Raw genomic sequence first — 14,418 nt, forward strand, 5'->3', positions numbered from 1 at the left:
TATGTATTTATATTGTAGAATTTAAAAAAGGAACTTACATTGGTATGTACTATAACCTTTGACAGAGAAAGCCCACACACTTCATGCCCAAATTGAAACTATGTAGGCTAAGGATCTATGCTGCCTTGACAACCTATCAATGAGGCTAAGTGTTAGGATGCTCTAATATGAGGTTACTATATCTGTAACGAGGAAGCAAAGCACTGCAGCCTAATATCCTTAGAGCACCCCATCTATAAAAATGTAACAAAGTTTAGCTCACCCATACAGAGGAAAAAGGACAAGTACAGAAATGACTAGAAACCAGAGTGAGGGGAAATTACCAATTTTATAGCAAAGCTTACCTCTGGGACCTGGAGGAATCCGAAGACGACAAACAAGGCCAGGCCGTGATTTTCACAGGGTGCAAAGAGATTGTAAATTTGTGGATTAGGACAAAAATGAAATAGATTAAGAACATGCATAATAATTTGAGGCAGCATCAATGACAAGCAGAATGGCAGCATCTATTTACATAAAAAGTCCACATCAGTGTGCCTGACAGGATCAGCTATGATTTAGGAATGGAGTTTTCATCTGTAGAATGACTTGAAATGAAACTCTCTGGAGCAATATAAAATTCTAGTTGATTTCTTATTGCGAATATCCCCTAATTTAATGCATGTAGGAATTCTATCCATTTAAAAGCTTCTGAAAATTTCATATTAATTTGCCAAGTATAGGGTATGCATAGAAAGGAAATGTGAAAAGAATCAACATATAGGGCACAGTGGCTCACGCCTGTAATCCCAGCACTTTGGGAGGCCGAGGCGGATGGATCACGAGGTCAGGAGATCGAGACCATCCTGGCTAACACAGTGAAACCTCGTCTCTACTTAAAATACAAAAAAATTAGCTGGGCCAGGTGGCAGGTGCCTGTAGTCCCACCTACTCGGGAGGCTGAGGCAGGAGAATGGCGTGAACCCGGGAGGCAGAGCTTGCAGTGAGCCGAGATTGCTGCACTGCACTCCAGCCTGGGTGACAAAGCGAGACTCCATCTCAAAAAAAAAAAAAAAAAAGAATCAATATATAAGCCCTTGTTCCTCCTGTACTATGATACATCATAAAGCAGTGTGATTTATTTATTCTTTGAACTAGAGTGCTAACTTAGGACATTGCAAAATATTCTGAACTGACGCCACATTACCATAATATTGATTTAAAATCTTGAAAGATATTACTTCTGCCCATCTCAAATACACATGTCTGTTTGCCCCTTCTCTCCCCAACTCTTCCTTGTTGTAATTTAACCCTATGGTTAAAAACTGTTGCCTATAGAGTTAAACTGAATAGCCTTTTCCCTTCCTAGGAACGAATGGACTTTACAGAAAAATATTAAATAAAACATCTAGGAAAATCAATGAAAATTCAGGGATCAGAACTGAATATACGATCCTAATAAACAATAATCAATCAGTCTTTGCCTCTTGCATAAAGGAACACACATTTGTTTCCCTTAGAAATAGTCTATGTGGGCCAGGCACAGTGGCTCACGCCTGTAATCCCAGCACTTTGGGAGGCTGAGGTGGGCTGATCACCTGAGATCAGGAGTTTGAGACCAGCCTTGCCAACATGGTGAAACTCTGTCTCTATTAAAATACAAAACTTAGTTAGGCACGGTGGCACACACCTGTAATCCTAGCTACTTGAGTTTGAGTCAGATGGATCACTTGAACCCAGGAGGCAGAGGCTGCAGTGAGCTGAGATCACACCACTGCACTCCAGCCTGGGTGACAGAGTGAGACTGTCTCAAAAAAAAAAAAAAAAAAAAAAAAAAAGTGTATATAAAATCAATTCCTAATTTTCAAACTTACTTATTCTGGCAACAAATTATTACTTTACCAAGCATGAGACTTTGTAGTGCAGCCTGAAAGAAATATACTCTTAATATAAGAAAAGGCTTAAATAATAAAAATGTGCTAGTAATTCAGAATATTAACTACTTTCTGAACGATGATCATTTTAGTAAATGTTTAAACAAAATGCTCTGGCAGGTTGGAAGCTCACCTGGAAGACCAGTGGGTCCTTTTCTCCCTGGAGGTCCAGGTAAACCCTTCTCTCCAGGTGGCCCAGGAAATCCATGTGGTCCCTGCGGTCCTGGGAATCCCATTGGTCCTTAAAAACACCAAAACATAAAAATGAGGGCACTGGAATGAGACAAGATAAAAACAATGACAGTTTGATAGACTGAATTCAGAAATTCACTCCAACAAAATGCAGGGCATAGCTAGCCTGAGAGTCGAGATGAGCCTCGCTTTCCTCTGTGGGGCTTAGACGGGTTGCCTCTGAAGGAAACGCATGATTGACCAAAAGAACTAAGGAAATGGTTCCATGATCAAGACAAGACTCAATTACAATGAAAAGAAGTCCTATAACCCTGAACTTTCTCTGGAGACAACGGACTGGAACTGAAGGGAAAATCAGGAAAGAGCTTTCAATATCCGAGAACAATGTGCCTCCCCAGCCGAGTTCAAACCACTCTCCTCCTCACTCTCTTAGTTTTAGGCACAACGTATGTGATGTTCCTTTACTTCTTCCATATCCATGGTGTCTTCCTCATTTTTTAGAGTTAAGACCAAGTCTCACTTTCTCAGGGAAGCCTTCCCTGGAATCCCAACTGAAGTTTAGTCGCTTTTTGATAAGCTCTTCATTCAGGACACTTAACTGGATTTAAACTGACATATCCCTTAGTGTGCATGTCTATCTTACATGAAACTATGCTTTTTATAAAAGAAATTTTATTATTATTATTTGCTCCATTACCCAGGCTGGAGTGTAGTGGTACAATCATTGCTCACTGCAGCCTCCAACTCTTGGGTTCCAGTGATCCTCTCACCTCAGCCTCCCGAGTAGCTGGGACTACAGGCACATACCACCATGCCCAGATAATTTTTTAATTTTTTTGTAGAGAGGGGGTCTCACTATGTTGCCCAGGCTGGTCTTGAACTATACTGGCCTCCAGGGATCCTCACACCTTGGCCTCCCAAAGTGTTGGGATTACAGGTGTGAACCACTGAGTCAGGCGGAAACTCTGTCTTTATAAGATTAGAGACTCTACTTAAATTTGTTCACCACTATATTCCTGCAGGTGCCTAATATTTCTCACTGTGTAAGTCATAAAAGGTAAACTGAGGAAACTCACTCTCTTTATAGTAAAGCACTGTTTGGCCATTACATTCTCTGGACTGGGAGTCAACAAGCATGATTAGTGGTTCCACCAATATTTCTAACTCCCTGTGTATTCTTGTGTAGATCACTCGTATTCATATGGTGTGTTATTGCCTCAGTCCTGAATTTTATGTCCAGGTAGAGATTTATTCCCTAGAGTAACTAAGGAGGAGGAGTGTTAGCCAGCCCCTTCCTCCTTTCTCTTGGTGACTACAGTGTTAGCATGTCAGTCCAATTCTGAAGTTCAATAATTGGAAGCCTACTTACCTGTAGATTTGAGCCACATTCTCTAAAATTGATTTCATTGCTAATATAGATGAACAGGCTTGCTCCATACTGTTGTACAGATGCCATTTGCATTATAGTCATGGCAGCCTCACAGTGATTTTTATCTGTGATCTAATCTTTTGCCTTATTTCACACTTCGTTCAGAACTCAGGCAAGGGGCTAGTTATTGGGCTCCTTTTGCAAATTTCAACTGCTGTTTTTCTGATACCCAGCTTCCTTATTTATGAAATGGGGGAGTTAAAATGGATACTCATTAGTCATGTTTTTTCAACAGAAAGCTTCTTTGAACCTAAAAATTATCTGAAATTCTGGCAACCAAAAACTGATGTCCCCAAATATTAGCAGTTGGATAAAAAATAATTAAAATAAATATTTTAACCTCAAAGAGTGGGGAAATTCAGTGATTGGGGATCTTTGCATGAATATAAAAAAGCAAAGTCAGCAGTCTAAAACTAAGCTGTCCAATACAGAAGCTATTAACCACACACGGCTAGTTAGCACTTGAAATGTGGCCAGTCCGACCTGAGCTGTGCTGTTAGCGTGGAACACACATGGGATTTCAAAGGCAGGAAGAAGAAGTGGCTTATTTGCAAAAGGAACTAGGTTTGCACAATCAGCTCAATTATTGCATTGATAAATGTATATTAATTATATGTTAAAATAATATTTAAATATATTATGTTAAATCACAAAGTATGAAAGTTCATTTGTTTTTACTTGTTCAAATGTGACTACTATATTTTTAAATTACACATGTGGCTTGCATCACATTTCTACTGTTCAGTTCTGGCCTGGAAGATTACCAAGAATATTATTAGGGCCTAAAGATGAATTTGTGTTTCTTCCTTTTACTTGTTCAACTTTGACCCAAACTTCAGGACTCTTTGGGGAAATAAGGACATTTTGGAAAGGAGTCACTTTGTTTGCACAGGAAATAGAAATGGTGGCACAGTACCCCAGACCCTTAAGAGTAAGATAACCAAGGTGTTCACATACTACTTAACGGAACAACATTCATACCTTTCTGGCCATCTTTTCCATCACATCCTGGAAAGCCTTTGTATCCTGGAGGGCCTGGTGGGCCGGGGAGACCTGGTGGCCCTGGTAGACCACAGTCACCTGGCTCCCCTCTCAGGAGGTCAACACTCCCAGGGAGGCCTGGAGGCCCAGGTGCTCCTGACCACAGAGAAGAGACAAAAAATATTCTTTTAGTCAAAGACAAATGTGTATACTGGCTGCTTGACAGCTTCTGAAGAAAAACAATTTAATAATTTGCAAGCAAGGAATAAAGAGAATTAGAAGAATGAGGAAGTCAATGATAACAGAAATGAAATAGAATGGATCGTAATACCAAGCTAAGAAATGGTATAGATAATGGGTTGGTAGCTGTTAGACAAAATGAACCCAAGCAAAACCTTCCTTCCCTTCAAAGTCATTCCTGTTGAAAATATCATTTTGGGTTTTTGTTTGCATTGCCATCTTACTGCTTTAATAGGGTGGGTGGATGGAGGGATGGAGGGATGGAGGGATGGAGGGATGGATGGACAGGCATTTGAGGAAATATGTCTGGTGGGAAAGGAATGTTCACTCGATTAAATTTATAATCCTAATGGAAAACTACTTTCCACAAATAGGAATAAATTGACCCCAATTATATTCCTACTTAGCTTCTGTACTTCTTAGCATACTTTTGAGAGCTTTATTATTTTCAGTGTACAATCTCTAATATCCTAAAGATTCAAAGATGATGGGCATGTGTCTTTAAGGAAGAGTTCTAAGAGCTTGTATGAATGCAATTGCCTGCATTTAGCAAGATATCACACGGAGCCACACTCCTCCCAATTCCCAACCCAGCTCTAGCCTAAACCTACTTGGTCAGCTTAGTAATGACTTCCAACATCTTTCCTTACCAAAGTTTGTCCCTGTGAAGTGATGAAAGAAACAACATGTACTGTCAGCAGCACATGAAGAGACTGTTTCTTGTGTGCATCCTGTCACTCTGGGCTAGTGCCAGTGGTTTATGTGACAGTTGCTAGAGACCAACAAGGAGGGTGCGATTCCCACTTGCCACCCACTTCTGAAGACTTTTGGTCAGCATCAAGCTGGTGATAGAAACGCTTGCTTGTCAGTTTCTACCCTGAATAGGCGAGGGCCTAACACAGCTGAAACAGAAGAGTGACAGGGCCAAGTCCTGGTCCTGGATATGGTCCTGAGAGCCCACCACTACCCACAGTCCCACCCTAACTGTGTCTCACTTATCCACCTGCCAAGCTGATCAGGGGCCGCTTCAGTGCTTCTATTCTGCCACTCTCTGGCCCCACATTCCTCCAGAGCTGGCAGCATCTAACAAAGGGAGCACTGCCATCCTTTGTCATGATTCTCTCATACCTCTTGGGCCATCGGGACCAGGAGGTCCCTGATCTCCAGATGGACCCGGGTCAGGAATGTCCTTAGGCACTCTTCCTGTGGCACCTGCAGGACCAGGTGGTCCTGATCTCCCTAAGAAGAGACATGATCATACATTAGCCTCATTGCATTCGGAAGGTTTTGGTTTAGTTATTGAAAGAAGGACAAAGCATGCTGCAGCTTACCTGGGGGACCTGGGAGACCTTTTTCTCCACAAGGACCTGGAGGAGAGATTCCTGGGCTCCCAGGATCTCCTCTCTCCCCTTTTAGCCCAGGCATTCCCACTGGACCAGGTGGCCCCACATCATGCAAACCTTAATGGGGAAAACAGAATTAATACTGTATCTTCTCTTTGGTTGTCCCTGTTATAGTGCCTGGAAAGGAATCACTTCCCAATAGTGGCAGAGAAGTGGCTGGTTCTGCAGACACCAACCACTGGTTGCAATGGTGATCCAAATGTCTGCACCATTTCTCTCTTAGGACCCATCACACTGGCCAGCCATAAGTTTTATTTCTTTTATAGTTATTTTCCAGCTTTTAAAAAACAACAATTTGGAGGCAATACCAACACTCCGACCTCTACAATGGATAGAGTAAAAACAAATGAGATACAATAAGTAATTATACATAAGTTCCTTTGAAATTTGAGGTGGAGACTGGCATAATTAGAACTATTGTGGAATTTCACACTGGGAAGGAAGGACATCAGTGTTTTCTTGGAAGGAACACACATTTAATCTGACTATTTGGAGGAGCTATTAAATGAATCTTAGTGACTATATTACTGGATCTTCCAAACTATAAAGATTTCACCTCTTTCCAACAATAAATTCAAACCTAGCAGCACAATTCCTGTTCCTCAGGGTCACTCAAATTTGCATGTTAGGTTTCAGCTACTTTATCTGATCATAGGCGGTTTTTCTGAGAAAGTAACACAAATATTCACTATATTAAACAGAACAAGATAAAATACACTTGTCAAAGATTAACCTATTTATGGTATGAAAATAATAGCAAATTGTGGAGGTAATTTGTTTTAGCAGTGGCCATAAAAGGATGCTATTAGTACTATTTTGACCCATGTGGTCAAACATAGCATTACTATACTTAAAACAATACAAAAATCCTAAAATCCCCAACTATTTACTTGTTAGGATAATATTTTGAAATGTGGCTCCATTAAAGCAATTGTTCAGAGCACTTTTAGTAGACAGAAAATTCCAAGCAATACCAACAAAGACACTGTTAACCAACCATTCCTTCTTAAATAGGGTTTTCTCAAATGTCCTTTTCATATGTCATTTTCAGCACTAAAAATAGCTCCAATAGTGTGTCTCTAACCTAAGCCAGTTTTTTTAGTATTGCCTCCAAATCTCATGAAGTACAGAAATACCAGGGGAGGGTACCACTTTCTCTCATGAACCATTGACTGAAGCTCAGTCTGTTACGAATGATTAGGTGCTTACCTGAAGCACCTTTGGTTCCTTTCTGACCCTTCAATCCATGCAAGCCATTCAGGCCAGGTGACCCGGAGGGACCTGAAACACACCACAGGCCTGTGACCGGAAGGGAAGACCAGCCACCGGTCCTCACTCCAGCTACAACCGCAGGCACTGCCCAGCAGAGGGCGCGCTGCTGGGGCCAGCAGACAGCTCTGAGCGTCCGGACTTCGTCATCACGGTGGAAACCCAGGCCCAGTACTATTTAACACATTCGTCCGATAAAGACTTTCTGCCAAGACAGATTAACACAAACATTTCTTTGGTTTTAAAGTACTGCTGTTGGTTTCTGATCCTATCATGACCAGATACGGCCTAGAATGACTGAATCTTGGCATAGAAAGTGACCTTTGATTTTATGACAGTAAAATCACCCTAGATGAGGAAAGAGATGGGATGGGGGCAAATCCAGGCCTCACACCTGCTTGGGGTCACTGCACCCTCCCAGGGGCTGCAGACTCTAGTTTCTTCAGGATCTACTCATGGAGATGCAGTCAGACGAGAGGATGCGTGGCGCCTGTGGCGTGATGGCAAATGCTGGCCCTGCGATGCTCAGGCCTGCATGGCGAGTGTGGCTCCAGTTACTGCTTTGCAGTCACTTCTTTCACAACCATTCTGATGCCTTTCTGCAGAACCTAAGTTTATATTGCGATGATCACTGAAAACTCCCGTCTCTGTAAATAGACATTACCCCGCTGATGCCTGTTCCTTCTCTCAGAACCTTCTGTTTAGTTCTCCAAAGAGCCGTCCACCAGCCTGGCTTGACTGAAGTTGTCACTAAACACTTCCAGCGGAAAATTTTTCTTAAGGTTTTTCATCAAGGTTTGTTGAGTTGTGTTGAAGTTGTCTGAACGAGAGCCTTTTCAAATGACACTTCCTGACGGCCCTTAGTAAAGTCGGAGGAGGAGAGGGAGGGAAGAAAGCAGATAAGGAAAATTTATCGAGCATCTCCTGGGCACTGAGCCATCTGCTGGGTGCCTTCTCACAAGTCCTGTCCCACTGATGGCTATGAGCGCTGCAGCTTCTCCCCAGCCTCTGGCCAAGCCTGGAAAACTTCCTATCTCATCAGTAGATCTTCCACCCAGTAGCTGTTCTTTCTTATCCAAGACAAGAGCCTCTCGGTGTACAGCCAGCCTGTTTACTTAGTTTAGGGTCACATCTCTCAAATTTGGGATAAAAATACCATCAGGTTATAAGGCTGAACACAGAAGGTGCCCCTCACCTACCCCCATGATATAGGACCCCCTTGATTGTTGATGTCCACCCCACACTGTGCAACAATCATGTCTTTCGGTGACTATATCCCCTGCTCAAGGGTAAATCAGAGTTCAAGAATAGGTCCTATGAATGTGTTCAATAAATGTTTGTTGAGTGAGTGAATGAGAAAATATGGAACAAGGTGGATGAGGGAGAAATCTACAAAAAGGAGTAGGGTAGAATTTTTATTTGTATACCATATCTTTCTTTAATAGATTTATAGGACAAATATAATTTACAGAAGTTAGAGGTATCAGTTTGCATATAAATAATTCAAGTGCTAATTATTATCTATTCATTTTAAGCAAATCCTCTATAGATTCTTATTAGAAGGTGGTACAGTTAGTTGCTTCCATTCTATTTATCATCAGTACTTGAAACAGAAAGTTGTTATTCTTTTAAGATCTAAGCTTTAGATTGGTTTAAATGAGCCACATTCTCTTGAAAAAAAAAAAGGGAATGCATCTTTATTTTCCCTAAATCTCTTATTCCTAACCACTTTGTACACTTCTGGCTTAGTTTATTCTCCAATCCTGTTTCCTATTTTATGAGCCAACGTTTCAAGTTTGCACCAAAAGAACACACAGACCTTCTTTATCTGCCAAATCTGGATATTTATTGCAGTCTATCTGAAATGATAATAAATTTTCAGGGGGACCACTTCACTATTTCCACATGTTTTGATCTCCAGCTTTAGTCACCAAGATTGATGGCTTGGGGACTTGGCTGGGGTGGAATGTCTCTGCTCCTGCCAGCTCCCCATTGTCACATCAACACATCCAGATCCTAGATTGTCACAGCCCCAGCCTCTCGCCATTGTTGAACTGGCCGACCCTTATCTGACCCAATGTTATCGTTCTAAATTGAACGCAGCTACATCTGAGTAGGGTTGTAAGGGTAATTTTTCCTTCTCACTGAAAGCTTTTTATCAATCCCATCTCTAAATCAGAAAGTTGTTCATGCATAAAATATATACAGTGCAGATGAGAGGCAATTAGGCTAACAAAGCACATTTCTGGGTAATGAGGAATTTTTATTCACCTCTCTGGTTGTCCTCCTGCTAAACAACCATCATTTCGTTATTTCAGTCTTTAAGGCTGCAGCACACTGTACTTGTAGGCCGGTTGCTCTTTCTCCGGTCAGTGAATCTAACCTCCAGTCCAGCTGGAATTGTGGCTCCCCTCTTTGTTAGCCAGTGAACTCTTTACGACTGGATTCCCACTCTCAGGCTGTATTTTGCCTGAAATACAGGCTGTATAAAGCCTGAAAACATTACTCTACACACCCAAGAGCCTTTATATGGGTTCATACTTTTAATAGGGTGATCAATGTGTCCCTGTTTGCCTGGGACTTTTTCCTGGTTTTAGCACTGAAATTTCTACATCCTGAAATACCCACTCAGGCCCAGGCAAAACAGGACAACTGCTCACCCTAACTTTAAAGCTGATGGGAAGAGAGATCTTTGTGACTGTAAGTCATGGTTGAAAAACCTGGAAGATTCTTATCAACAAAGATTCTGAAATAAGATTTAAATATTTTTTATATCAGCAAATATGTGAGTGCCTAATAAGGGTATAAGACATGTTTCCCTAATGCACAGAGAGTCTGCCCCAAATGTACCTCCTGGCAGGTGCTGTCAAGACAATGCGGGACAAGTGTGTCCCTGATGTGATGGAACAAACGGGCAATTACATCCAGTGTGGTAAGTGCTGTGGGGGAAGGGCAGGAGGGAAGTAATCTAGTAAAAAAAGCGGGGGTGGGGGGGAGTATTTCCATGATGTGCATAGCTCTAAGGGACATGGCGTTTCTTTTCCGAGGAAAGCTATTTCCAGATTCTTTTTTCTTATGAAACATTTTACTTGCTACCAGCCAAGATATGAAATCCACATTCTTTCCAGTTCTTGTCATGCTCCAGATAATATTCTTTAGGTTTTCATTATTTCAATCTTATATTACTTCCCAACTAGGAATTGGGTGTCTTCCTTTTAAAGGGCATATGTACTTAAAATTTTAAGTCTAGGAATCAAGCCATTTTATTATTATTATTACACTTTAAGTTCTGGCATACATGCGCAGAATATGCAGGTTTTTTACATAGGTATACATGTGCCATGGTGGTTTGCTGCACCCATCAACCCATCGTCTACATTAGGTATTTCTCCTAATGCTGTCCCTCCCCTAGCCTCTCACCCACTGACAGGCCCCAGTGTGTGATGTTCCCCTCCCTGTGTCCAGTGTTCTCACTGTTTAGGTCCCACTTACGAGTGAGAACATGTGGTGTTTGGTTTTCTGTTCCTGTGTTAATTTGCTGAGAATGATGGTTTCCAGCTTCATCCATGTCCTTGAAAAGGACATGAACTCATTCTTTTTTTATGGCTGAATAGTATTCCATGGTGCATATGTGCCACATTTTCTTTATTCAGTCTATCATTGACGGGCATTTGGGTTGGTTCCAAGCCTTTGCTACTGTGAATAGTGCTGCAATAAACATACATTTTCATAGGTCTTTACAGCAGAATGATTCATAATCCTTTGGGTATGTACCCAGTAATGGGATGGCTGGGTCAAATGGTATTTCTGGTTCTAGATCCTTGAGGAATCACCACACTGTCTTCCACAATGGTTGCACTAATTTACACTCCCACCAACAATGTAAAAGCATTCCTATTTCTCCACATCCTCTCCAGCATCTGTTGTTTCCTGACTTTTTAATGATTGCCATTCTGACGTGAGATGGTGTCTCATTGTGGTTTTGATTTGCATTTCTCTAATGACCACTGATGATGAGCTTTTTTTTCATATGTTTTTTGGCCGCACAAATGTCGTGTTTTTGTTTTTGTTTTTTTTTGAGAAGTGTTCATATCCTGTTTATATCTTTCACCCACTTTTTGATGGGGGTTCTTTCTTGTAAGTTTGTTTGAATTCCTTGTAGATTGACAGATGGATAGATTGCAAAAATTTTCTCCCATTCTGTAAGTTGCCTGTTCACTCTGATGATAGTTTCTTTTGCTGTGCAGAAGCTCTTTAATTAGATCCCCTCTGTCTATTTTGACTTCTGTTGCCACTGCTTTTGGTGGTTTAACCATGAAGTCTTTGCCCATGCCTATGTTCTGAATGGTACTGTTTAGGTTTTCTTCTAGGGTTTTTATAGTTTTAGGACTTATGTTTAAGTCTTTAATCCATCTTGAGTTAATTTTTGTATAAGGTGTAAGGAGGGGGTCCAGTTTTTGTATAAGGTGTAAGGAAGGGGTCCAATTTTTGTATAAGGTGTAAGGAAGGGGTCCAGTTTCAGTTTTCTGCATATGGCTAGCCAGTTTTCCCAACACCATGTATTAAATAGGGAATCCTTTCCCCATTGCTTGTTTTTGTCAGGTTTGTGGAAGATCAGATGGTTGTAGATGTGTAGAGTTATTTCTGAGGCTTCTGTTTTGTTCCATTGGTTCCATATCTGTTTTGGTACTGGTACCATGCTGTTTAGATTACTGTAGCCTTGTAGTATAGTTTCAAGTCAGGTAGCCTGATGCCTCCAGCTTTGTTCTTTTTGTTTAGGATTGTCTTGGCTATACAGGCTCTTTTTTGGTTCCATATGAAATTTAAAGTAGTTTTTTGTAATTCTGTGAAGAAAGTCAATGGTGGCTGGAATCAAGCCATTTTTAGCATATGTTTAAGTTAAAGTTTAAATCTGATTGAACACAAGCAGGACGCAAAATCCATATGGCCTGTTCTAGCAGAGCAAACAACTTTGAGTTCAGCAGCTGGTTTGTTCAAACAAGATAATCAGTCCCCTTGACTTAGTTAGAGCATACTTCAAATATTTAGTTTCTCAGTTCAAAGTGTTTCTGCTGGAGTGTGGTTCATTTTTATATCAACATGACAAGCTGCAACAATGAATTTATACTGTAGATGTTTTAACTTTTAGGAATACATTTCACTGTTTTGTTTTGTGCTATCATTTTTAAAGACCGGTTGTTCTCTGAGCTGTCTGAAGTGAAACAGCGTCACTATATGGGGATGGAGCACTACTGCAACATCTGTCTGTAGGTGGTATGAACATGTGAAGTAATATGTTCATTTCCTCACCTTCTCTTTTTAACACACTATTTCATAGCACGGAATTATGATGTGATTGGAGATTAATTTTGGGGTGATTTTGTTATGGATCAAATTTACTAGCTATTTGTTTTGTTTTTTTGAAATGGAGTCTGGCTCTGTCACCCAGGCTGGAGTTCAGTGATGCAATCTCAGTTCACTGCAACCTCCACTCCTGGGTTCTAGCGATTATCCTGCCTCAGCTTCCCGAGTAGCTGGGACTACAGGCACCCGTCACCACGTCCACCTAATTTTTGTATTTTTTTAGTAGAGACGGGGTTTCGCTATATGTTGGCCAGGCTGGTCTTGAACTCCTGACCTCAGCTGATCCACCCACCTCAGCCTCCCACAGTGCTGTGATTACAGGCATTAACCACCATGCCGGCCAGCTGTTAGTTTCGTAATAGCATGCCATACTGAAGTTGTGTGATAAATTCAAACAAATTCAAGGGCAAGAAGGATCAACAACACTGACATGAGCCCTGTCATTTTGACCAAATTGGGTGTATGTTGTTAAGCCACCAAGACACTTAAAAATCCTTGCTGTGTTACTAAACTGGGAGGGTAGGAAGAAGTGGAAATGCAGTGGGTGGGAGTGGTTAATAAGGACAAATGTTTTCTTTTGGTTCTTTAGCAACTGTCTTCCAGACACAAAAGAGTGTCAAAGAATATGCCATGAAGGCTGTAGAGATGGCCAGAGACAGGAAGGGGTCACAATCACCAGAGAAACTTTCAAAATAACAGAATGATCATTTTGCCTGAAATCCTAAATTTATCATGAATTGCTATAATTCACATTACTAAAAGTGTCGATGAAGATGGAGAACAGTACAAAGATATCTTGTGAAGGGAACTTTTCCTATCAAGTTATGTGATTGCATGAAAATACATGAGTATACCAACTCTTCAACATAAATGGCTCCTGTCTCCACAGAATCACACCAAGTAATACCTACCACACTACAACTTCTGGAAAATTACAATTATTTCAAAGCTATCCAATGAGTGAAGAGGGCAAAGTGTCGGAAAATCATATTTGAATTTTCAAAACAGTAAAAGGATTAATCCTGGAAGAAGGGGTTTCCAACTCAGTACCTTCTGAAAGAAGGTACTTTTTATTTTACCAGGATTTCGTATATGTATGAGTCAACGAGCAAAGGCAGGTGGAAGGAGAAAGGAAGGAAGAAGAAATAGAGGAAACCTGGTTAAAAGACTCTACCAAGTAAGCCGAAACCATCAGCTGTTGGTTCAGATAAGGACTGCAACCTCATGGCTACCAGCTCAGATATTCATTCTCCTGTTTGTCCATCTATTCATACCACCAACCAATATATTTACTGGGTAGTGACTGGGTCTCAAGGATATATGAAAGGTCCTTGCTTTTTAAAAAATCACACTCTATTTGATGAGAAAAACCTCCAAACAAATGTGATACAACGTAAGTGTTATGCTAAAGATATGCCCAAAAATACCCATAGAAAAAGTACTTTTTCTTTTCTTTCTTTTTTTTTTTTTTTTGAGATGGAGTCTTACTCTGTTGCCTAGGCTGGAGTGCAGTGGCACAATCTTGGCTCACTGCAACCTCCACCTCCCGGATTCAAGCAATTCTCCTGCCTCAGCCTCTCAAATAGATGGGATGACAGGCATGCACTACCACACAGCTAATTTTTAT

The 14,418-nt window shown here is 41.0% G+C and overlaps 1 protein-coding gene across 6 annotated transcripts in view; it reads right to left on the reverse strand.

Annotated features, from left to right (window-relative positions):
• Positions 1-14,418, reverse strand: part of COL4A4 (collagen type IV alpha 4 chain) — a 154,400-nt gene that overhangs the window by 20,189 nt on the left and 119,793 nt on the right. For 2 of the 6 annotated variants that reach the window (XM_074010347.1, XM_074010346.1), the window contains 5 exons: positions 7,368-7,439; positions 6,087-6,215; positions 5,884-5,994; positions 4,516-4,671; positions 1,902-2,154 (listed from right to left, as the gene is read on the reverse strand). In XM_074010347.1, the coding sequence (XP_073866448.1) occupies positions 1,997-2,154; positions 4,516-4,671; positions 5,884-5,994; positions 6,087-6,215; positions 7,368-7,439 (626 nt within the window). In that variant the 3' untranslated portion in view covers positions 1,902-1,996. Of the gene's footprint in view, positions 1-344; positions 354-1,900; positions 2,155-4,515; positions 4,672-5,883; positions 5,995-6,086; positions 6,216-7,367; positions 7,440-7,464; positions 7,633-14,418 lie in introns of those variants that run through there. The other 4 variants (XM_005574455.5, XM_065526172.2, XM_065526173.2 and 1 more) reach the window with 4 other exon arrangements.

The sequence above is a fragment of the Macaca fascicularis genome, chromosome 12, assembly GCF_037993035.2.
Source record: "Macaca fascicularis isolate 582-1 chromosome 12, T2T-MFA8v1.1".
NCBI lineage: Eukaryota > Metazoa > Chordata > Mammalia > Primates > Cercopithecidae > Macaca > Macaca fascicularis.